The following is a 22,149-nucleotide window of genomic DNA, read 5'->3' as shown; positions in this document are numbered from 1 at the left end:
TACTAAAACATTATTTGGACATTATCTTCGTTATATTATAGAACTTTAGCTTTATCTTCTTCATTTGATGAATCTTCAGCTTCTTCCCAGGAAGCTTTAACACATTGTTGTACTTTTTCGTAATATTCAAGACGGTTTTCAGTATACATTTGAGCAGCTTCAGCATTGGCTGGAGAGTTCGGATTAGGATCATTTAACAAAGATTGAATGCATGTTAAAATAGCACATATATCAAATACAGGACTCCATTGTTGTTGTAAGATATCCAAGCAAATATTTCCATTTATATATACATTTGGATGAAATACTTTCGTTATAAACTTGATATCTGGAGCCTTATTTGGATATTCTTCAGAGAACTTAATATCAAGCTTGAATATACCACCTTCCCAAATAGTTCCTTCAGGACTTTTAACAATTCAAAAGTGTAAAATATATATTGCAAAATCACACATGACTTACCCAAATATTACTGCATCCCAGTGCATTAGGTCTCCATTTAGTGGAGTTCCACAAATGCCTTCAGGTGGATCTGAACTTAATTTAGTGAAATCCCTCAATATACGTCGTCTCTAAAGTATAAAATTCATAATATAGTGATAATAAATAAGCTTATAGTTATTAACATACCGCTTGGGAATGCATTATCCAATAAAATAGTATAAACTGAATAGTTTATCTTAGCTGCTTAACAACTTTCTGCCTCAAATCCCCGCTTAATATATTCTCGAATTGGTTTCCATTGTATACTTAAGCTAGGACCTCACAATCCGAGATCTAATTCGTATATTTGAAAATAAATGGAATCTACTCTTTCCCGTATAAATATTTTGGTGTGTACTTTTGTAGCAGCTTTAGCAACCTGCGCAGCAGGAAATTTTGTAACATCTTTATTTTATAAACCAAACCCTTCTGGGGTTGTTGAATTCCACTCAGTTTTGGACATAGGAATAAGCCCATATTTAAGAAATGACCAAGCTAATATAGCATTTAATATGAAGATATCTCTAAAAGATATTTTTCAATGGAATACTAATCAACTATTTGTGTATGTATATGCCACATATCAAAATCAGGATACACCTATTAACAATGTAATTATATGGGATCATATTATTTCAAATCCTAAATTAGATGCTAATTCTGATTTAATTGGTATAATTAATGAGTATCCAATTCGTGATATAGGACGTCATTTGAGGAATCAAAAATTCAAGTTGAATATTGCTTATTGTTACATGCCTATTGTTGGATTTATACATTATAAGCAACTTGGCACCTCTAAAATGGCCAAATTACCAAGTCATTATTTTCAATACAATCAAAAAATTTCCAAAATGTAATAAAAAAGTTTAATTATATTCCTTATGAATATCTGAGATTTTTTACTTTTCACTTTTTAAAAAACATAGTTTAATATGATTTATATTACTGCGAATTAATGTTATCTAACCTACACTATTATGGTGTTACTACTGTATAATATCTATTTATAGTTCTAAGTATGGATAATTAAATTGAATAATAATGAACAGCTTAAAATAATAGACTTCGATACATAAAGTGAGCTGAAATAATTTATTTCTAGATGCTAGCCTTCTTTTTAATATTTATTTATTCTATTTAAATTTACAAGAGTATAATTTATATTTAAAAGAAAAAAAAACTGCCATATATATTATTATAGTAACTCCAAATTTAGTTGTCTTCTAACTAAGAAAAGAAAAATAAGTGCAAAATAAGGTCTTACATTCTTATTTTTTCATCTTTAAATAAATATAAATTAATAATATTGCTACCTAATACAATAGCTATTAAAAAAATAGGGTTAATATTCTAAATTTTCATATATATACCACTTACAAATATTGATACTCTCAATTTAAAGTTATATTTTATCTACAGCTTTAAGCATAAATAATATAAACATTGACTTTACAGTTAATACTTCAGATGCTACCAAATAGTGATTATCAGTAAATTTTACAAGGTGGAAAGGGTTTTAAACAAAATACTTCTAATTGTAGTAGTTTATAACTATTACTTAGCAAGTTATCTCGTTATTTTACAATATCTTAACTATAATATTGATGAAAATTTAGGAAATATGAATAATTAATCTTATAATTTTGACAATATTTACGAAAGATTATCTCCTAACTCATCTATTAAGATGTCTACTAAAAAATCCACTTTTTAAATTAAGAGGTACGAGCAAAAATTACCAACTATAATTAATTAATATAAAATACACAAAGTATATTCATTCATATTAAAGAAATCCGCATATTAATAAAATAAATTCCAAAGTATATCCAATGATGGATGTGAAAATACTGCAATTAAAATTGGAAATATTACAAGTAACCCCAACTTTTGTTGTGTCGATATTGATGAAAGTAAATATGAAGAGACAGTAATTATCAAAACAGTTGCAATAATAGATTTGAAAGAAATCTTATATCTAAAGAGAGATGAAATAGAATATCCATGAGCTGAGCTATTAAAAAGACAATTTGAGTAAAACTCTTTTTCGTGGAAAGTAGTACATTTTAAAGGTAGACGCATCCAAAAGATTTCATCTTGTGTAAATTTTTCATATAAGTGCTTAGTTTCATTAATAATTGCATACCTATCACCCTCAACGTCTAGTAAAAATATATGACTACTCCTTAAATTAGTTTTCCAAAACTCCATAAAATCTGCAATTTTCTTCATTGACCCAACCTTATTTTTATAACTTGATATAGATAGTTGTACTGGTTGAATGAATAGCTCCTCATCTTCAAAAACTTCTGACTCACCAAAATATTCGTCAAATTCTTCAGAATTTGAGTTATTAGTTTCTTCATGAGAATTTCTACTTTTTTGATTCGCCATTGCTCTTTGATAACGTTTTCTGGAGTTTTCTAAAGGTTCCAATACTTCCAACTTCATTTTATCTAATTCATCATCACTCTGGTTATATTCCTCATGAATTATAACTAAGCAAATTATTCTATTCAAAATATTAGATTCGCAAAGAAATTGAACATTTTCGGCATCTAAAAATGGATAATAGTGCTGCTGAATTATATATAAAGAAGATTCTATTTTTAGAGATAATAATTGTGGGCTTTCAAATAAATTATTCTTTTCTTCACTAATTTTTTCACTTTGCTTCAAAAACTGATCGATTTCTTTATTATTTACCGATAAATGAAATATAGATGACACTTCATTCACTTTAATATTTGAATTTATTGCTGGAAATAAAGCTAAAGTGGGTCCTTTAATATCCACATTCCAACTTTTTAGAAAATCCCTTCCGATCTTCGTAGATACAAAGGCAAAATCAAAAATAGTACTCCATTTTAAGGCTACAGACTTGATAATAAGTGAAGGTTCCTGTTTTTCAGAAATATAAATAATTTTACCTCTATAATTTTCCTGTGATTTTTTGATGAGCCAATTATAGGCACTCTTTTGGCATGTTATTATATGTAAAGTTTGAGGAAAGGAGTCAAATAAAAAATCTGTGAAACTCTCAACTGTAGAATCAAGAATCTGAGAGTACATTTCATACTGATACCCATTTGTTAATATAAAAATTGCAGGAAATACTTTTACATTTAATGGAAGATATTTCAGTAAACTTTTCTCTTTATGTGCATTTATACGTCCAAATCTATAATAATTTCCCATTTTCTCAATAGATTCCTCCCATATTGGTGAAAAGTAGTGGCACAGTTCATCTTTATCTGTATAAACTTGAATTACCCATGATTCTTTATTCTGAGATCTAACTAAAGTATGGAAATTCTCACTAGTTAAAGTTACAGCCTCAGAAGGAATAACTTCTATTTTCCCTCCATAATTACTATCATAAATAGATCGTTTATCTGCATCTCCAAGTACTTCATATGCCTTAGATATTTCACGAAATTTTTCCAGGCAAGGTTCACAACCATGATTTTTATCTGGGTGCCATCTCAAACTCAATTTTCTAAATGACTTCCTAATCTCCATATTTGTTGCCTTCTTTGATACTCCTAGTATATCATAGTAATCAAGATGTGTTTCACTTTTATTAACCATTCCATTTATGTTGTATTGCTCCTCACCAGCTTTTAATATTATAATCAAAATAAGAACAAAACCTATTAAAAAAAATACAGAAAAGTCAATCACTTTTTCTTTCACAGATGAAAATTTAAATTTTTTAATAAAGTTTAAATCTGATTTTGGTGTAACTATGGTATCCACCATATTATTTGTATTCTGTTTTGCCAAAGATCTCGAAGATATTAAAGAGCCATTACTTTTTTGAGATCTACCTTTCTTCATAGCTAAACAGTGAAATTTCCATAAATTGTATTTAGGATCATGTTAGTAACAAAGAATTAGCTCCATTAAATACTTCTTTAGCCCCCGCTTCAGTTTGTTATAGAAGTATATAGCTGATAGTACAATAATACTGAAGTTACATGAATTAGGTTCTATGAAAGATAAGAAGCAGGTGTCTTTAACTCTAGTAACTTTACTTCGATATGAATATCTTAACTACTGTGTAGAAGTGGCTCGTGAAGTCTCATCTAAAGCTCAGTTTCAAGAAGACGAAAATGGTAATGATATAATTGATGAAAAGGGATTACCTATATCTATTAACTCTATAATAAGAGAAGCTGCGATGTCCACCTTGGAAGAAAATGGTTTCTACCTAGGTATTCGTTTTGTTGAAAGGTAGGTTAATATCTTATTGCAATATAATTACTATATACCTCATCTTAAATCTATTGAAAATTAGATTATCATTAGAAAGATCACGTATAACAGATCAGAAGGAGATTATAAAATTCATGTGTAAGGATTTATGGAACTATATTTTTCTTAAGCAGGCAGATAGATTACAAACTAATAGACGGGTATGAAACAACTAATATAAGTTGAGGAATTCACCTTTAAATATTTGAAATATCTATCTTCAGGGAGGATATGCTATTTTAGACAATAATTTTTCATGGCTAAAACTCTTACCTAACATTTCTAGGAATAATGCAAAGATACAACTTGAACCGGCTATAAATGTAATCTTAGTATGTGGAATAATTAGGGGTGCATTACAACACCTTGGTTTGACTTGTTCAGTGGCTGCAGAAGTAAGCAAATTACCATCATGTAAGTTTTATGATGTCATACATTGGCTTTACAAATCTGCAAAACCTAATCTTTCAGGCACTTTTCAAATAAAGGTCTATGCGCCTTCAAAATATAATAGCTAATTTTTTAATAAAAAGAATAAATATAGATAAAATTGTATTATTTATATACTTCTTTACATGCCTTTGAATGACTTTTTGATGTATTGTGACTATAGAATTCATTTTTTATTCAAAATAGGATATTTGTACTTCTCTTCTCCCCCTCTCTACTCCCTTATTTAATATTATAATGTGGAAGGGTGGGGGCATGTCTTTTAGCGCCTCATGTATTTTTTGCGGCAATAAGTGGAGCTATTTAGTAGGTTTTTTTTTTAAAAAGGAAATTGAATCCTTATCTTTTAAAAAATTATGAGTATTATATAATAATGATGTAAATTCATGCACCGTACAGTTTTTTCGGTAAGTTATCTTTTTATACGAATAATTTTTTAAAGTATTTCAACAAATATATTGTTTATTTTTAGAGTAATTCATCGGTCTCACCGATTAGACAACCCTATGAAACATATATAAATGATTACAATGATAACCTGAAGTATACAAAGAATATTCGCTGGAAATCTGATCTTAGGAGTAATCACTTTAATGATGGGTTATTATCACCTTCTTATATCGATGAGAATGATTCTTTATCATCATCTCCAATATATATTGGTGACACTCCAACTTCATCTAGGACTTTTATTTATGAATCACCTTATATAAATAGAGATGAAAGGAAAATTACTAGTAATTCACTCAGTAACGGAGAAAATTTGCAGGAAAATACTCCAGTTATAAGACAAAGAGCACATAGAAGATGCACATCTACTGGTACTCCTATATTAATAAGTTCATCATCAAGATCTCATAATCATGATCATGAAGGTTTTTTGATACCAGATCTTCCTAGCAGTAATTCAAGAAGAAAAGGTTATGGGAAATCTATGAATACCCGTTGTTCAAGAGATTCAGACTATATAAGCAATACTAAGATTAGTAATATTGATAGTGACAATTATGAATCCTTAGATAATTGCAAAAAGGATACTGTACATATTACAATGCCACCAAGGTTAGGTATTCCATCACAAACTCCTTTAAATAGTCGTGATTTGTTAAGGAAATCACCTCTACCAATTGTAATTGCAAATGCCGAGGATAGGTCAGTATATATGGGAGATAAACTTGCTATGAGAGCTAAAGAGATACAAAATGAAAAAGATTTATATGGAAAAAAAAAAAATTATAGATATATTTCGCCAAATATGAAGGCTTCAAATAATATACTCCTAAGAAAAGAGATAGATCACACTTTATATCAAATGGATCACACATATAAAACATCACCTACCGCAAAATATATAGATTATATAGATGATCATGACTATGTACTCTATCATGGGGAATTATTAAGAAATAAATATAATTTAAAACCTAGTATTTACTCAAGATCTGAGAGCTACGTACCTTCATTTAATCAAGGAAATGGTAGAAGTCGTTCACTAGCATCATATTATGGAATTAATTATTCAGTATCAACATCTACTCTGCCATCACCAGTTGCTACTCATAGAAGTAACTCAATAGCATCAATTCAAAATTGTCACTCTTTATCAAGAAATTCGATTTTGACAAATATTAAAAGAAGAAGAATTGGAAGTTATAATATTAATCCTGATGATCACCTATTGCAACAACATTTGCAACTACTTGATAAATCTCTAGATAATAATCATACACATTCAGATGATGATTATGAATTAAATCGTATGTTTGACTCACCTGAATATAAGAGTAAAGACATCTATAGAAGGACTTCATCTATGAATAATGAAGATGATTACAAACAGAAGAAATTAACTCCAAAATTTAGGGATGTTACACATTCTATTGATCATTACAATAGATCAAGATCCTATAATGGAGAGATTATAGAAAGTGATATTAAATTAGATGATAGAAGGCGAAAAATAGAAAATCTACAAGATGTTGATATTGAAAATTATTCAATGAGACGAATAGATAGATCTGATAGAAGATCCTCATCTTTAATAAGGAGGAGATCTAAGTCTGTATTTGACCGAAAGAGCCATTCTAAAGAAAAGTCTACTAATAATAAGAATAGATTATCTAGTATTGAAGAGAATTTGTACTCTAATGAAGTTAACATGGATCTTAACTTTAACCAGTCTATATCAAATGTATATGATGTTGAAGATACTTGTGAAAATTCTGCAGTAAATATTGAGACTTTTACAATATTAAATGAACAAGAATATAATCAAACAATTGAAATATCTAATAAACAATTTAATAACTGTACTTCAATTGAAGAATCTGGTGATATACCATCTGAGAATTTAAGTAATAGTAGTCTTGATGATATACCACATCCAATAAGTAAGAGTACATTTCGAAAAAAAGATAGAACTAAACAAATTGATATAAATACAGGTGATATAAATGTTTATGATAAACTGAAAGGTTTAAATGAAAATAGTATTGATCAAGATATTAATGGTGATATTTTGGATAATTTTATTGAAAATGATAATATAGGGAATGATAGTGGTATAGAATATAATATTGAAGACCAATCATTAGCTTTGGATAATAATCATACAAATGATACAATTAATCCTAATAATAATAAAAAAAAGTTAAATAGAAGTAAAATTAAAAAAACCAAAGAAACTTCTAATAAGTCTAAAAGTGGACGTCAAGGACGTCAATATAGCCGTCGTAAGCATATTGATTATCATATTCCATTAAATCAAGTTAATCCAAAAATTGGTGAAATATCATTACCAGAAAAAGAAGATGAAACTTCTAGAGAAAATCTTAATCGTCGTTATCCACGTCGTGTACGTACGGCACCACTAAAGTGGTATTTAGGTGAGAGGCTTGAATATCAACGTGATGAAAAAAGTGAATTAGGATATACAATTGCAGCAATACATAAAGTTGCTAATCCTAAAATGATACCAAATGAACGTGGAAGTATATATCCAAATGGTAATGGTAGATTAAGTGTTGCTTCAATGGCAACCACAACCTCATCTCCTTTATTAAGAAATAATGAAATGGAGGAAAAGAAAACTAGTCATTCTTATTCAGCTGATGAGTTTGGAGATACTGAATATGAGAAACAAAATAATATTAGTGATGTAACTTCAGACTTAAGTCTACCAGAAGTAATTGAGGATAATATTATTGATCATAATCATAAACCTAAAAAGATAAATAAAAAAAATAAAGAAAATGTAATGAAGTCATCTAATTCACTAAAAAATTCCAGTACTAACTATCATAATAATACTAGTAAATCACAAAAAACTAAAAAAACTACTAAAATTAATTCTAATGAGAATATTTCTGAGGATTCTGCAAATGCAGTCACTTTATATGATCAAGATATTGGCAAAAATTATAATATGATTACTGTATTTAATAGAAAAGATTTGTGTTGGGCTGATGTAGAATATACTATTGGCAAACCTTATAATGTTGCTCTTTCATTTATATCAAGCCAAGCAACATGCTGTGAAGTATGTCTACCACCACAAACAGAAAAAGGTTTAGATGAAAGTCAAGATAATTATATACTTGGTCATGTACATACAGCTCCTGATGATAAATCATTACAAATTATGATTAGCGATAATAATTTGTATAATATTGGACATGGAGATTGGTTCCTTATTCCTGATCACACTCACTACAATTTTAATAATACTTCAACTTATTCTGATATATTTATATCACTATATGTTATTAAAGATATCGAATAAATTCAAGTATAGACTATTATAGTATAAAAAAATAAGTTTGAATAAATCTTAGTATTATATAATCACATCATTTTTCACTTTATTATATTACCTAATTAATTTCATATCCATGATCTTTTAAGTAGCTTATTCGGTAAATATGAATTTACTAAAAAGTCACTTGATATAGCTTGAAATGCTTCTAATTCACATTTATAACCACTTTTAAACATCATCTTGCATTGACCATGGAGTTTGTTACAAGCCTATAATTAGATTATTCCAAAATCTTATTTAATTTATATTTATAATTAAATCTAATAATATTACCTTTACAATTGGATCACTTAGCAAATTACTTAATACTGTCTTATCATTTTTTGTTAATGGTATTTGAGTCTAAATAATATAATAAATAACATAATAAATAATGTCAAGATTTATTTATATTTATTTCAAAATTAACTTACCGTACAAGGCAAATCAAACGTATCTTCATAATGAATTCCCATAAAATATATATGAGGACAAGCTTAAATATAAATAAAAATTTATTTAAACATATTTTAATTCAATTTAATTAAACGACAAATAACTTACCAACTATTAATGATTCATAGTTATCTGATCCACGAACATATGTTAAGTATATATTTATTCCAGGTGGATCATAGTCACCAAGGTACAAAGTCTTCAAAAAAAAAAAAAATTAAAATTAAATAAAGTAATATATATATCAATCTTTATCACTACTTACTGTAATTTTTAGTTTATATACAAGATATGAAATTAGTTTCCTTGTAGCTATATCTGGAAATCCTTTACCTATAAATTAAATAAATATTAAATATTATTATTCGTTAAGAAAAAAAAAAACTATACCTGTTATAAGTATGCATGAAAAACGATCAGAAATCTTACGTTCCATTAAATATTGAAAGATTGATGCCTTCTCAATAATTATTATATATTGTGCATCTGATTCTACCTCAATATTACTTTGCTCTCCAATATCTTCAAAGTTATCTCCTATTATAGCTCCTGTAATACCCATATTATATATATTTAAAACTTCTATATCCTATATATATATATCAATATATCTTTTTAAACTATTGAAATTTGTTATTTAAAATACCTTGTATCTAAATGTTATTCGTCCTCCAATCATCCCTTTGGGAGAAGGAAATAATCCCAAGGTCCTCCGAGGAATTCTAAGCATTATTGAAATTTCTATTAAATATTAAGAAAATTAATATTTATTAAAATTTGCAATAAAATATGATGTCTAATTTTAAACACTTTTACTAATCATTTACAACTTACTTCTAACTATAACTGTAGCCTGATTTTGATTCTGAAAAAAAAAATATAATTAGAATTTTACTTTTGAATAGTTTTTTTTTTTTTTTATCTTTAAAGTAACTTACATCAAATAGCCAAGTATTATGATAGTACAGCTCTCGTAACGACATCCTTCTTCCTTGTTGGATTACATTATGTAGTGTATTCGCAACACAAATCACTAAATTATGATATAATAGCTTTTAATATTGTTAAAAGAATTTTTAAACTAAATAATTCAAATTGTCATGCAAATTACCTTTTGCTATATAACGTAGGGTTATTGAATTCTTATTACTAATAATTTCATTATTTCTTGAGATATTATGTAACCAAGGATTAATATTAATATCAGTAAGCTGTCCAATACTTTGTAAAACAAGATCTTCAAGGTATTCCATTTCAAAATTATTTTATTAATAAAATATGAAAATTTCTTATTACAGGAATAAAATACATGTGGGGAGTCTAATATTACCTATATCTAAAAATATTCAAAAATATTTTGGAATATTATGTTTAATATAAAAAAAATTACTTACAGTAAATTGTTAAAATTAACATTAAAATATATATAAAAAAAGAAATTGAACTCTTTAGAATTATGACAAAAAAGAGAAAATAAGGATAATCAAAGAAAGAAATATATACAAAATATTTCTGAGTTTAGATATTATTATCACTATATACAATTCTACTAATGGATATTACTAACACATAGTGTAATTAATAAAAATATGACAATTTGTCTCAATTTAAATAATGGTAATTTAGACTTCTGCATCTATAAACAATTTTATAGCGCCCAAATAATATTACTAAAAAGTAATACCCATGGTTAATTTGGCAATACTTAAATTTGACAATAAAATCTTATAAATAAAATTTAATGTGAAACATAATAAATGAGCTAAAATAATGGAAATTCTGGATTTAAAAACTTTTGATAGAATAGTTGTATTAGGTAATAAGAAAGACAGTAAAACAAATAATGGATATTATCAGTTAAATAATATCCAAACAACTAGATATACCCTCTATACATTTTTACCAAGAAATTTATATGACCAATTTAATAATGTGGCTAATATTTATTTTTTAATCATTGCAATACTCCAAATGATTCCATCAATATCTACATCTGGAGGTATTCCAACAATTGCATTACCATTAATTTGTATGCTAGGATTTACAGCAATTCAAGCTGCATATGAAGATTGGAAACGATATAAATGTGATCTAGAAATTAATAATATACCAACATATATCTTTAATACTACCAGTAATAAATTTATAATGAGTAAATGGGGAAATATAGCTACAGGGGATCTTGTAGTTGTTAGAAATCGGGAAGTATTTCCAGCAGATATGATCTTATTAGCATCAAGCCAATATGATAATAGGGTATTTGTAGAAACAACTTCTATGGATGGTGAGACAAATTTAAAATTACATGAGAGTCCAAGAACATTATATAAGAATGATATTTGCAATATAAATGATATATTAAATATAAATGGTCTATTTTATTGTAAGAAACCAAATGAACATCCTAATGAAGTTAATATAACAGCTAAAATTAATATTAAGAGTGAAAATAAATCTACTAGAGAATTATATTTTTCATGTAATCCAGCAAATATGTTATTACGAGGTTGTAGATTAAGAAATACAGCTTGGGCTTTAGGAGTAGTTATTTATACAGGTCATGAAACGAAAATATATATGAATAGTATACGTTCAGCTCCTCATAAGATGAGTCTTGTAAAACAAGTATATAATAATGTTACAATTCTGTCATTTATATTTTTGATATTTGTATGTTTATTTTTTGCACTTATAACTGCATATATAGATTTTTTTGGAGATATTAAATGGAAAAGTAGATATATTCCTATAGGGAAGTATACAGATGAAAAGAATATAATGAAAGTAATTTTTTTAACATTTTTCACATGGGTAATTATATTAGCTAATTTAATACCAATTGGAATGTTTTTTTACCTTGTAGTAGTAAAAGTAACTCAATCTTGGGTAATTACTAGTGATCCTAGATTATCTCGACAAGAGCATCCAACAGTTGTTAGAAATTCTGATTTAAATGATGAGTTAGGTCAAATATCATATATATGTACCGATAAAACTGGAACTTTAACACGGAATTATATGGAATTAAAAGTCATTTGTATAAATGGAATAATATATGGAGGAAATAGTGATAATGAGAAATTAGATTTAACTGAAATATCTGAAGATAATCATTTTACTAATATAAAATATACACCCCATGTAGATATGAAAGATGAATATTTAAGAAATAAATTAAAGGATGGAAGTATAGAGGAAATTGAATTTTTATTAAATCTAGCTTTAAATAATACTGTTTTAATACAAGATTTTGTTGAAGATAGTGATGAGACCCCATTATATTCTGCAAGTTCAACTGATGAAGAAGCTTTAGTTTTAACTGCTCATCACTTTGGAATTTCACTATATAAACAAAAGGGTTCAAGTAACTTTATAAAGTTTGCAAATGTTATGAGTAATTCAAAAATTGTAGAATTTGAAACAATATTGAGACTTGATTTTGATCACTATAGAAATCGAAGCTCTGTATTAGTAAAATTTTTATCAAAATCATTATGTGATTATAAGAATGAAACAGAATATCGTTATATATTATTTTGTAAGGGATCAGATTCTGCTATAAAAGAATGTTGTTCTTCAACAAATAAGAAATCTAATTCATATATAATAAGTTTAGATAATTCTCTTGAATTTGCTACAAAAGGTTATAGAACTTTATGTTTTGCAAGAAGGGAATTTAAATATGAGGAGATTGCTAATATAATTGAGAATTTTAGGGATAACAAGTCATTATATTTACAAGAAACAATAAGACTTTTAGAATCTGACTTAACATTACAAGGTTGTTCAGGAATTGAGGATCTACTTCAATATGATGTAAAGAATACAATTGAATCTTTTATAAATTCAGGAATAAAATTATGGATGTTGACAGGTGATAGATTAGAAACTGCTATAAATATTGCAGCTAGAGTTGGTCTTATTAAACCTGATATGGAAGTTATAGTTTTCGATGAATCAACTTTAAACTTTATTATTGATCATTATAAAGATATTAATTCAGAATTTAATAATGAAGATAATACTTGGCCAAATGCAGTTTTAGTTGTAGATTCACCAATGTTAGAAAGGGCTTTAGATATGGATCGTGAAAAATTTGCCAATATTGCAACACGTTGTATATCAGTTGTTTGTGCTCGTGTTACTCCACAACAAAAAGCTAATATTGTAAAACTTATTCAAGAATATACTAAATTGAGAGTTTTAGCAATTGGGGATGGTGGGAATGATTGTACAATGATTCAAACCGCAAATGTAGGTGTTGGTATTCATGGATCAGAGGGTATGCAAGCTTTTAATGTATCAGATTATGGTATTTCTCAATTTTCATGCCTTCGGCCTCTAGTTCTTATACATGGTCGTTTATGTAATAGAAGAATATCTATTTTGATATTATATAATATGTATAAATGTTTTACATTAAATATGGTTAGTGTATATTTTGGTTTTGTATCTTTATTTACAGGTTCTAAAATATTTTTTGAATTATTATTTCAGTTATACAACTTTATATATACGTCAATTCCTCCTTTATTATTTTCTACATTTGATTCTGATGTACCAATTACACTACCTTACAACTATCACGAACCACTTTATTTATTAGGAATTAAAAAACCATATATGTCATTTAGAAGATTTTTTGAATGGATAGCAATTGCTATTTATCATGCTGCAATAGCTTTTTACATACCATTTATTTTATTAGGTGGTAATAATCCTGTGAGTAAAGATGGTTTCGTTCCAGAATTTTGGTTTACTGGACTTGCTATTTATACAAACATTATAATAATTGTAAATGTCAAGATATCTTTAGAAACATATACAGCTTGGAAATTTTTATTTGCATCAATATTATTATGTATTAGCTTTTATATAATTTCATTATTTATATTCCCAATAATATTTCCACTACCTGAGTTATCTGCAGCCGCAGAGAGAGCCTTATTCACACCTATGTTTACTATTACAATAATTATTTCAGTTACATTATCTTTATCTATGGATTGGATTTTCAAAGTATATAAGAGGAGTCTATATCCAGAATATTTTCACTTGATACAAAATAAGTGGTATCAATTTTTTTCCAAAAAATATTATCAGCATAGGAGACTCTTACTTGCACAAGTATCATCTTATTGGCTAGAATCAATGAGGCATATTATTAAAAAAAAATCTTCAAGCTTAATCTCACTTAATATACATAGAAGATCATCCGAAATTATTGGATATGCATTTAATTCACCAGATAATAATGTTGGTCAACTACTTCTTTCAAATAGACATGATTCAAACAAATATATAGATCATGATCTTTTACACTTTTAAGAGCCTAATTTATTATGTGTATCTTATAAATTCTTCTTTATTGTAAGTATATCTTTTCAACACAGTTTAAACTAGCTAAATATAGTCTTTAAAGCATCTAAAATACTATTCTTTACTAGTGTAAATCCAACAATTTTACTTCTAAACTACATAATAAAGTGTTAAATTCATTATTTCTAGATTGACTTTAAATAGTTTAATAAATTAAATAGAGCAAAGAGGATTAAGATAAATTTTATATAATCTAGTTATTTTTATATATTTGAAGTACCTTTCGAGAAGGTTTTCGATAAGAGAAATTCTTTATCAAATTCATTTTTGAGGAATTTTGATTTATCAATAGCCTTTCTCTCTTGTCTAAAATAATGATCAGTTGCTTTGTTCTCTATATAATCCTTATATATATTAGAATCTCCTAGACCCCAAACTTCTATTTCTGCCACCTTGAATGGTCTTATATCTGTTAAAGCCTCATCATTTCCTGCATATTCAGCAGTTCCTAATAATAAACAACTACTTCTTCTTTTACTATTTTTACGACTAGGTAAGTAAAGCATTCCAGATTTGTATGTTAAATCAGACCTCATGCATGTCCCATTAACTAAGCTAGGGTCAAGCCATATTCGTGCATACTGGGGTTCACCTCCAAATCCAATCCCTTTTGGAGAAAACCCATATTTAGTATTTAAATACATAAAATTACGTTCAATCCCTGTCTGTCTCAAAATAGACAAGGTAGGTTTAAAACAAAGTAAGAAACATGTCTCATCTCCCTCATATTTTCCATTACCTTCTTTCCAATTTCCTGGACAAAGAGCTCCAAATATACAATCATCAATTGTTCTTATAATAAATAAAACATGAGCAGAATATCCCTGAATGTTGGATATCAAACGCTGCAAACTTAGACCATGTTTCCAGCTAGCATATAACAAATTCCAAGGCTGAAACATTGTCATAAATTCACCACTTGATATGTCACCATAATATTGAGATCTAATGACACAACAATTTTCAGGAGATAAAATTCTGCTACTTATATCTAACCAATTAGATAGTTTGTTTGTGTTAATTAAAGAATCAGCTAATTTATCTGGTGTGCTCCAATTTTGATCTGAAGTTTCTAGGTACTTAGTATGCATTTCATTGTCTAAAGTTACCATACTCCTCCTTTTATCTTGAAATGCACCTTGAATATTGTGCGGATGACTAATTAGTCCTAAATGTACCCTAAATGCTAACTTTATTAAAGTAGAAAATAATGGAAAGTATGAGTAGAGGAATTCCCCAATTTTCGATGAATTTGTACCTTCTGATGAGCTTCTGTAACGGTGGTATTCCCTCACAACAAATTCAAATTTTACATCTTTAATCACTGAAATTAAATCATCCTTTGAATGTATTCCATTGTCATTGATACTGTCACTCCAATTATCGCCATCTTCTCTTAAAAGAAAGTCCATTTCGGTTAATAACACTGTAAGTGATATCCTCAATATATCTGTTTCATTCGATATTATTTTCTCAGCTTGTTCAAGCAAGGTATTGCATATTCCCTTTTTATTTGAATAGAGCAGATTGTCTATGCACTTTAATACTTGTTGTAAGGTTAATTCACCACTATTTATATTAACTGATTCCATTATAATTTTCTTGTATAGATCCCTTAATTGGGGAGCAAAAGACTTTAATATATCTGAAATCCTAATTTTACTTCCATTCAAATTATCTTCTGTTAATACATATGGGATGTTAAATTTTCTGCAAAAATTTTCAATCTCATTATTACTTAATTCACACCATTCCAGTTTATCCTTTGACTTAAGGCGAGTTGCATTTGAACTACTATTATTTCCCATCGAAAATATTTGCACTTGTACTAGTTTTAATTATGTGATTTAATTAATAAGTCATTTTAACTCAAGTTTCCTATTGGCTCACATAGTATGAGTTTTTTAAAGGCCTGATTCCAAGTCTTCAATAAAATCTTCGCGCCAGGTATCGAAACGTGGCAATGTGTCTCGGAATACCTTCTAACTAGGCAAATCTAAAATTAATAGAAGATGTGCCACTGCATGCAACAAAATAGTTAGTAAAATGGTACTGAGGAAGCTACCAGGTACTCCGGACTCTGATCATATTTTGGAAAGGACCTTTAGAATAGATGATGTTACAACTATTGCTAATTGTAAGAATCTGTGGAACTCTTCATGTGTAGATATTAAGGGAACATCTTACACACCCTTACAAGCAGCAATGATATGTAAAAGCACTAGAATTATTGACTTTCTGCTAAATCAGAGATCACTAGATGTAAATGCAAAGAATTCAAAAGGTGAAAACTCGTTAATTACGGCTATTCAAACAAAAGTTGCCACAAGAATATTATTGAACCTTTTCAAAAAGGGAGTAGTACCAACATTACCGAAGGAATCAACAGAATCGTCATTACTCGATTATGCTGATCCAAAATGGGAAGGTTATTCAGAATTATCTCGTGCTTTGCAGCGGAAAAAAAGTGCAACTACAGATAAAGATGGTGCAACTCTGAAACATATAGCAACAGTTTCTAAGGACGAATTAGATACTATGAAGAGATCAGGTATAAATATGCAAGATAATATCAAGAGCAATATAGTTGATAATGACGATTCTGAGTTACATGAGAAGAGTTCAAAAAATTTGGGAGATTTAAGGAGTCCAAAAAACAGTAGTGAGATAGATAAAAAAGAAATTAAAGACTCTCCAGATACCAATTTAACTAAAAGTATCCGGGATAAAGAAGGTAAAATAAATGAAGAATACAAATCAAATATTTTGGGAGAGCCAAAACGATACTCAGAAAACATAACAAATTTAGAATCTACTACTAGCAGTGACAATACGAAGAATATGAACTTATATTCTTCAAAAGAATCTAAATTAGATACTAACAATGTTGATAAAAATATCTCTATTAAAACTAGTCCTAGGGAGGCTAAATTTCCAAGATCTAAGAGTTCTGACAAGAATCAGACTAGTAATACTATATCTACAAACAGAACTCCAAATAAATTACATGAGAAAACCTCACAATCAGATTCTCAAGACTCTAAAATTAATCAAAACCACATATCTCATTCTTTACAAACTTATAAAACAGAATCGAAATTATCTTCTGAAGATACTACTAGGGAATTAATAACCACTTTACAGAACAATATTTTAAAGTCTGCAGGTGAGAAGATGAAACAGATTAAGTCTATTGAGTCTTTTTCAAGTAAAAATCAAAAGAATAGTGTGAAGGTACCTGAGAGAAACATCGAAAAATTAGTTGAGGGCATAGATCGTAAAACCTTTGATCTTCAAAAATATATAGGACGCATTAGAGAATCTTCTAAAGCTCATACAACAAACTCTCAAAAATTATCTCCTAATAATGAGAAATCAACTGTTACAACGAAAGCAACTGAGAGTTCAAAAATCTCAGACTCTACAATGCCATCTAATTCAGAATTAGAGATTAAGAAAAAGACAAATACTAAGGAAATAAAAAAACAGAGTGAATTTACAGAAACTCAAGTTAAAAAAGTGAAAAATAAGGAAAAATCCTTATCTTCTGATGATAATAAAGATATATTAGATGTACAGGATGCTGCTGAATTTCCATATTCTTATATAAAACAAGAATCAAAGAATTTGGGAACCCCATTAGATGTCTCTGAAGCAGTCAATGATTATATTAGCTACTTATCTGAACAATTTACTGAATCATTGGACTCATCTAGCGAACTTTTTTCGTGTACAGTGTGTTTGGGATTTAGGCCTTGGAAAACTATTCAGCTATGGCTTGAAAAATCTCATGAAACTGAGGGAAATAATAATAGTAACTCAAGCTCTAGTGCAGAGTAAGTTCATGCAATATATAAAATATAAGAACTTAAAGAAGATGTAGAGCAATGGAAATGGCATAAAAAGTAGTAAATTATCGGGAATTAAAAAACATGGAGCTGATATGAATACTGAAGGTAAAACATCCACAAAGTCTGATAATACAATGAAAGAGAAGAGCTCTAAAGATAACTGGAAAACCCATTAAACCAAAAAAAAATAGAATCCTCTGAACTCACAAGTGAAGCTACTGATACTAAAAATAAAATAGGTCCGAAAAAATTATAGATAACTTTGAAAAATCAGATTTAAGCAAAATAAAACTAAAAAAAGTCTACAACTGGAAATGAAGAAGTTTCAATTAAAAGTACCTCAAGTATAATGTAAAAAAGTAGCTAACTAGAAGCAAGATATTGACAATAATGAAATACTATAAAATCATTTTGACCTAACAATTTAGGGCATATTAAGTGGTTTATTTTTTAATCCTATTGAAAATTAATTGAATTAATTTGTTTTTGTGAGTAAATTGCTATTTCAGTAAAAGTATTATTTGTATTTCAATGGCTTATTACTTTCAAATTACCTATCCAGATTGATAATTTCTTTGGTACCTTTCAAGTACTAGTTAACAGATTCAAACTAGACATTTTCAAAATTAACATAATTTTAGTTTTATAAAATATTAATAAAAAATGATGATACAATTGTCGCAAGATTTATACTATTAACTTACAATTTCAAATACTTCGGTATAATAAATATAGATTGAATGATATACTTCAAATTAAATGATAATTATTTTGAAAGTTAATCTAATTACTTTAATAATTTACCATTTATATATACTTTTGAATCTAAAACTTCAACATATACATGAAAGTGATGTCTAAAACACTATTTTAGTTATCATAATTACTGGAAAGAAAGTAGCTGTAAGCACTGCAAAAATTAAACATTCCTAAAAAAAAAAAAAAAGAAATATTACAGCCTTTTAATTCGAATTGAAATTTTGGAAAGCAATTCATTATTGACTATGGACTCTAGTGACACTCTCATAGATTAAGTAACAACAGTTACCAAAGATATAAATTATATACAAGATTTATTTTAGATTATTGCGAAAAGTACTAAAAAAAAAAAAATCAAACATACAAGTATTCATCTTCTATATTTCTTGCAACTTTCCAATAAGGTTTATCTACAGGTAACACCTAGAACTTCATTAATTCATAGTTCTAAAACGATTATAATCAAATTCACAAGTATATTTGCGAAAAAAAAAGATTATGTATAATAGTTTATAACAATATATTCCAATTCGATTTATAAAAGGTACTTATCTTTATATTTGGAAATAAAAGCCCCAAAAATCTTTTTTTTATATATCCAATAAACTTTTGTAGCCTAATTATCTTTACTATGTAACGCTCTAGAATGAAGCATATAAGCCTCAATCTAAAATTGCAGACGAATTTGCATGTTGCAAATTCGTCTTGTCTCAAGCGCTACATATGTCACCTCAAATAATGAGCCTTATAAAAAGTATAACTGATCCTTGTGGGGTTTAGAATATTGCTTATCTATAATATTAAACTTCGCCTATATCTAACATAAACATATTGTAGACTTTTATCTTTTTATAAAGACATGTGATCCTTGAAATTTAAAGGGTTACAACTCATGTTACATCTAATAACTTGAAGACCAAAATTCCAAAGTTTATGGACTACTGTAATCTTTGATTTAACACCAGATTATTTTTCATATTAATAAATCTTCTCATAAACTTTTTATTCAACAAATAATAAATTAAGAAATAGTTAAGATCGTATACAATTATTTTTTAATCTTATGTATGGGAATGTTTATAAGTGAACTTTAAGATTCTAATGATTCCAACATCCTTTTATGGCAAAAAGGAATCTGAAACAATATTTACTAAGTTATACAATGAAGACTTGGAGTTCAAGACCAATAATGAGAAACTGGAAAGTGAACTTGAACGATGTGGGTATTACAATTGTACCTCTCAGAATTTGGAATTATTAAAAAATCTGTTTAAATCTTTCAATACTCTTTCAGATGCTTTTGAGTATTATAGTTCTTTAATCTACCACTTTTTCCCCCTAAAGTGTGAGTCAAATTCCTTGAATCAAATTCCTTTGATGCCATTTAGTATATTTGCAGAAGAACTAAATGAACAGGGAAGAAGAAGATATATTGTAAGTTCATACCAGAAACTCTGGAACTACAGTAATTCATTATATTCCTCTCAAAGACACCTCTATGAAATTATTATACATGATTTCCCATGCTGGTTATATTTTGATATTGAATATAACAAGCAAGCATACCCACAAGATTTATCAGGCCATAAACTCTTAAGAAAAATAATTCGTCATCTTATATACTGGATAAAAACTGAATTTGATATTCATTTAACTAGCAAGGATATTATTTACTTAGATTCAACTACGGATGCTAAGTTTTCATATCATATTATTGTAAAATATCTAGAAAATAACAAAAATATTTCCACTTTATTTCCAAATAATGCTATAATGGGTCTATTTGTGGAAAAATTTATCGATTATATTAAGTCAGAGGATGTTACCGGAAAATTAGAAATAATCTCTAGTCAAGAAACTCCGAAATTGCACAGCTTAATAGATGTTGGAGTATATAGTAAAAATCGCTGCTTCAGATTATTATTTTCAACGAAGTATGGTAAGCTTAAATCTTTAGAATTAGATGAAAATTATAATGAATACTGTATATCTAATACCCCTTCAGTTCAATTTCTTAGGTCAATGGTAACATTTTATAATATTCCAAACAGTCACTCTGTAATAAATATTCACCAACTCAAAAATAAATGGTGCATAAGTCATCCTAATTTGTACATAATAGAAAGTAGTAAATATAAGAACCAAAAAGACACTTACAGTGATAAAAGTAGAAATACTGGGACTTTATTCAATACTTCAAAGAAACAGCACAACATACCTGAACATTTAACATTAATAGTTGATTTTACAATCATATTTTGGAATCAAATTGTTCAGAATTCAAAAATTAATATTACATTAACTGATTTAGACTTGGATCTAATAATGAAATCTGCTATTAGTGATATAAATGATATGGTTAATATTAAGTATCTCTTTCCAACATCTTCAGTGTTAAATCTTCATCCATATATATCATCATCTATCTATATAGCTGAATCAGATCTTTTAATATTATCATTGAACAAGAATAATAAATTCTGCATGAATATTGAAAGAGAGCATCAATCTAATAGTATTAAGCTAATTATAAATAATAAAAGGGGCATATTTTATCAAAAATGTTTCGATCCTGATTGTAGATTATTTAAATCTAGAAATTTCATATTACCAACTTTTCTTCAAGAAATTTCTAGAGATATATCCGAATTATCAAAGATGCTGGAAAATAGTCCCCAGGTATGACTAGATGAGTACCCGCTAAATTTAAGTCAC

At 27.7% G+C, this 22,149-nt stretch overlaps 10 protein-coding genes across 10 annotated transcripts, besides 19 other annotated features; 6 read left to right on the top strand and 4 right to left on the bottom strand.

Moving 5' to 3' along the window:
- Window positions 1-35: 35 nt before the first annotated feature.
- Window positions 36-645, bottom strand: CMU_000750 (ubiquitin-conjugating enzyme family protein; the record flags this gene model as incomplete). The annotated part of the gene is made up of 3 exons (XM_002141518.1): window positions 36-408; window positions 463-572; window positions 631-645. The coding sequence occupies 3 exons, from the start codon at window positions 643-645 to the stop codon at window positions 36-38; spliced, it is 498 nt and encodes a 165-aa protein (XP_002141554.1).
- Window positions 646-800: 155 nt separating this feature from the next.
- Window positions 801-1,343, top strand: CMU_000740 (signal peptidase subunit family protein; the record flags this gene model as incomplete). Its single annotated transcript, XM_002141517.1, has 1 exon — window positions 801-1,343. One exon carries the CDS (start codon window positions 801-803, stop codon window positions 1,341-1,343), a length of 543 nt encoding a protein of 180 aa, XP_002141553.1.
- Window positions 1,344-1,600: 257 nt separating this feature from the next.
- Window positions 1,601-1,666: a sequence feature (AT_rich).
- A 101-nt stretch (window positions 1,667-1,767) lies between these two features.
- Window positions 1,768-1,794: a sequence feature (AT_rich).
- Window positions 1,795-2,229: 435 nt separating this feature from the next.
- Window positions 2,230-2,251: a sequence feature (AT_rich).
- Window positions 2,252-2,289: 38 nt separating this feature from the next.
- Window positions 2,290-4,326, bottom strand: CMU_000730 (DnaJ domain-containing protein; the record flags this gene model as incomplete). Its single annotated transcript, XM_002141516.1, has 1 exon — window positions 2,290-4,326. One exon carries the CDS (start codon window positions 4,324-4,326, stop codon window positions 2,290-2,292), a length of 2,037 nt encoding a protein of 678 aa, XP_002141552.1.
- Window positions 4,188-4,217: a sequence feature (AT_rich).
- A 154-nt stretch (window positions 4,327-4,480) lies between the features above and the next one.
- CMU_000720 (transport protein particle component Bet3, putative) lies at window positions 4,481-5,261 on the top strand (the record flags this gene model as incomplete). The annotated part of the gene is made up of 3 exons (XM_002141515.1): window positions 4,481-4,722; window positions 4,787-4,904; window positions 4,968-5,261. 3 exons carry the CDS (start codon window positions 4,481-4,483, stop codon window positions 5,259-5,261), a joined length of 654 nt encoding a protein of 217 aa, XP_002141551.1.
- Window positions 5,259-5,309: a sequence feature (AT_rich).
- A 270-nt stretch (window positions 5,310-5,579) lies between these two features.
- Window positions 5,580-8,974, top strand: CMU_000710 (uncharacterized protein; the record flags this gene model as incomplete). The annotated part of the gene is made up of 2 exons (XM_002141514.1): window positions 5,580-5,600; window positions 5,666-8,974. The coding sequence occupies 2 exons, from the start codon at window positions 5,580-5,582 to the stop codon at window positions 8,972-8,974; spliced, it is 3,330 nt and encodes a 1,109-aa protein (XP_002141550.1).
- Window positions 6,588-6,616: a sequence feature (AT_rich).
- Window positions 7,825-7,868: a sequence feature (AT_rich).
- A 101-nt stretch (window positions 8,975-9,075) lies between the features above and the next one.
- Window positions 9,076-10,698, bottom strand: CMU_000700 (DNA topoisomerase, putative; the record flags this gene model as incomplete). The annotated part of the gene is made up of 10 exons (XM_002141513.1): window positions 9,076-9,219; window positions 9,284-9,352; window positions 9,424-9,485; window positions 9,554-9,644; window positions 9,711-9,778; window positions 9,836-10,034; window positions 10,092-10,186; window positions 10,280-10,310; window positions 10,384-10,478; window positions 10,557-10,698. The coding sequence occupies 10 exons, from the start codon at window positions 10,696-10,698 to the stop codon at window positions 9,076-9,078; spliced, it is 996 nt and encodes a 331-aa protein (XP_002141549.1).
- Window positions 9,244-9,282: a sequence feature (AT_rich).
- Window positions 9,354-9,418: a sequence feature (AT_rich).
- Window positions 9,487-9,538: a sequence feature (AT_rich).
- Window positions 9,649-9,690: a sequence feature (AT_rich).
- Window positions 9,780-9,811: a sequence feature (AT_rich).
- Window positions 10,006-10,090: a sequence feature (AT_rich).
- Window positions 10,188-10,224: a sequence feature (AT_rich).
- Window positions 10,314-10,367: a sequence feature (AT_rich).
- A 3-nt stretch (window positions 10,699-10,701) lies between the features above and the next one.
- Window positions 10,702-10,733: a sequence feature (AT_rich).
- A 49-nt stretch (window positions 10,734-10,782) lies between these two features.
- Window positions 10,783-10,880: a sequence feature (AT_rich).
- Window positions 10,881-11,215: 335 nt separating this feature from the next.
- On the top strand, window positions 11,216-14,773 carry CMU_000690 (phospholipid-translocating P-type ATPase, flippase family protein; the record flags this gene model as incomplete). The annotated part of the gene is made up of 1 exon (XM_002141512.1): window positions 11,216-14,773. The coding sequence occupies one exon, from the start codon at window positions 11,216-11,218 to the stop codon at window positions 14,771-14,773; it is 3,558 nt and encodes a 1,185-aa protein (XP_002141548.1).
- Window positions 14,774-15,001: 228 nt separating this feature from the next.
- Window positions 15,002-15,037: a sequence feature (AT_rich).
- On the bottom strand, window positions 15,028-16,632 carry CMU_000680 (TLD domain-containing protein; the record flags this gene model as incomplete). Its single annotated transcript, XM_002141511.1, has 1 exon — window positions 15,028-16,632. One exon carries the CDS (start codon window positions 16,630-16,632, stop codon window positions 15,028-15,030), a length of 1,605 nt encoding a protein of 534 aa, XP_002141547.1.
- A 238-nt stretch (window positions 16,633-16,870) lies between these two features.
- Window positions 16,871-18,664, top strand: CMU_000670 (uncharacterized protein; the record flags this gene model as incomplete). The annotated part of the gene is made up of 1 exon (XM_002141510.1): window positions 16,871-18,664. The coding sequence occupies one exon, from the start codon at window positions 16,871-16,873 to the stop codon at window positions 18,662-18,664; it is 1,794 nt and encodes a 597-aa protein (XP_002141546.1).
- Window positions 18,665-19,297: 633 nt separating this feature from the next.
- Window positions 19,298-19,340: a sequence feature (AT_rich).
- A 1,195-nt stretch (window positions 19,341-20,535) lies between these two features.
- Window positions 20,536-22,119, top strand: CMU_000660 (herpesviridae UL52/UL70 DNA primase family protein; the record flags this gene model as incomplete). Its single annotated transcript, XM_002141509.1, has 1 exon — window positions 20,536-22,119. The coding sequence occupies one exon, from the start codon at window positions 20,536-20,538 to the stop codon at window positions 22,117-22,119; it is 1,584 nt and encodes a 527-aa protein (XP_002141545.1).
- Between the last annotated feature and the right edge of the window lie 30 nt (window positions 22,120-22,149).

This window comes from Cryptosporidium muris, genomic scaffold (assembly GCF_000006515.1).
Source record: "Cryptosporidium muris RN66 scf_1106632373461 genomic scaffold, whole genome shotgun sequence".
Classification (NCBI taxonomy): domain Eukaryota; phylum Apicomplexa; class Conoidasida; order Eucoccidiorida; family Cryptosporidiidae; genus Cryptosporidium; species Cryptosporidium muris.
This window is presented reverse-complemented; position numbering and strand designations above follow the sequence as displayed.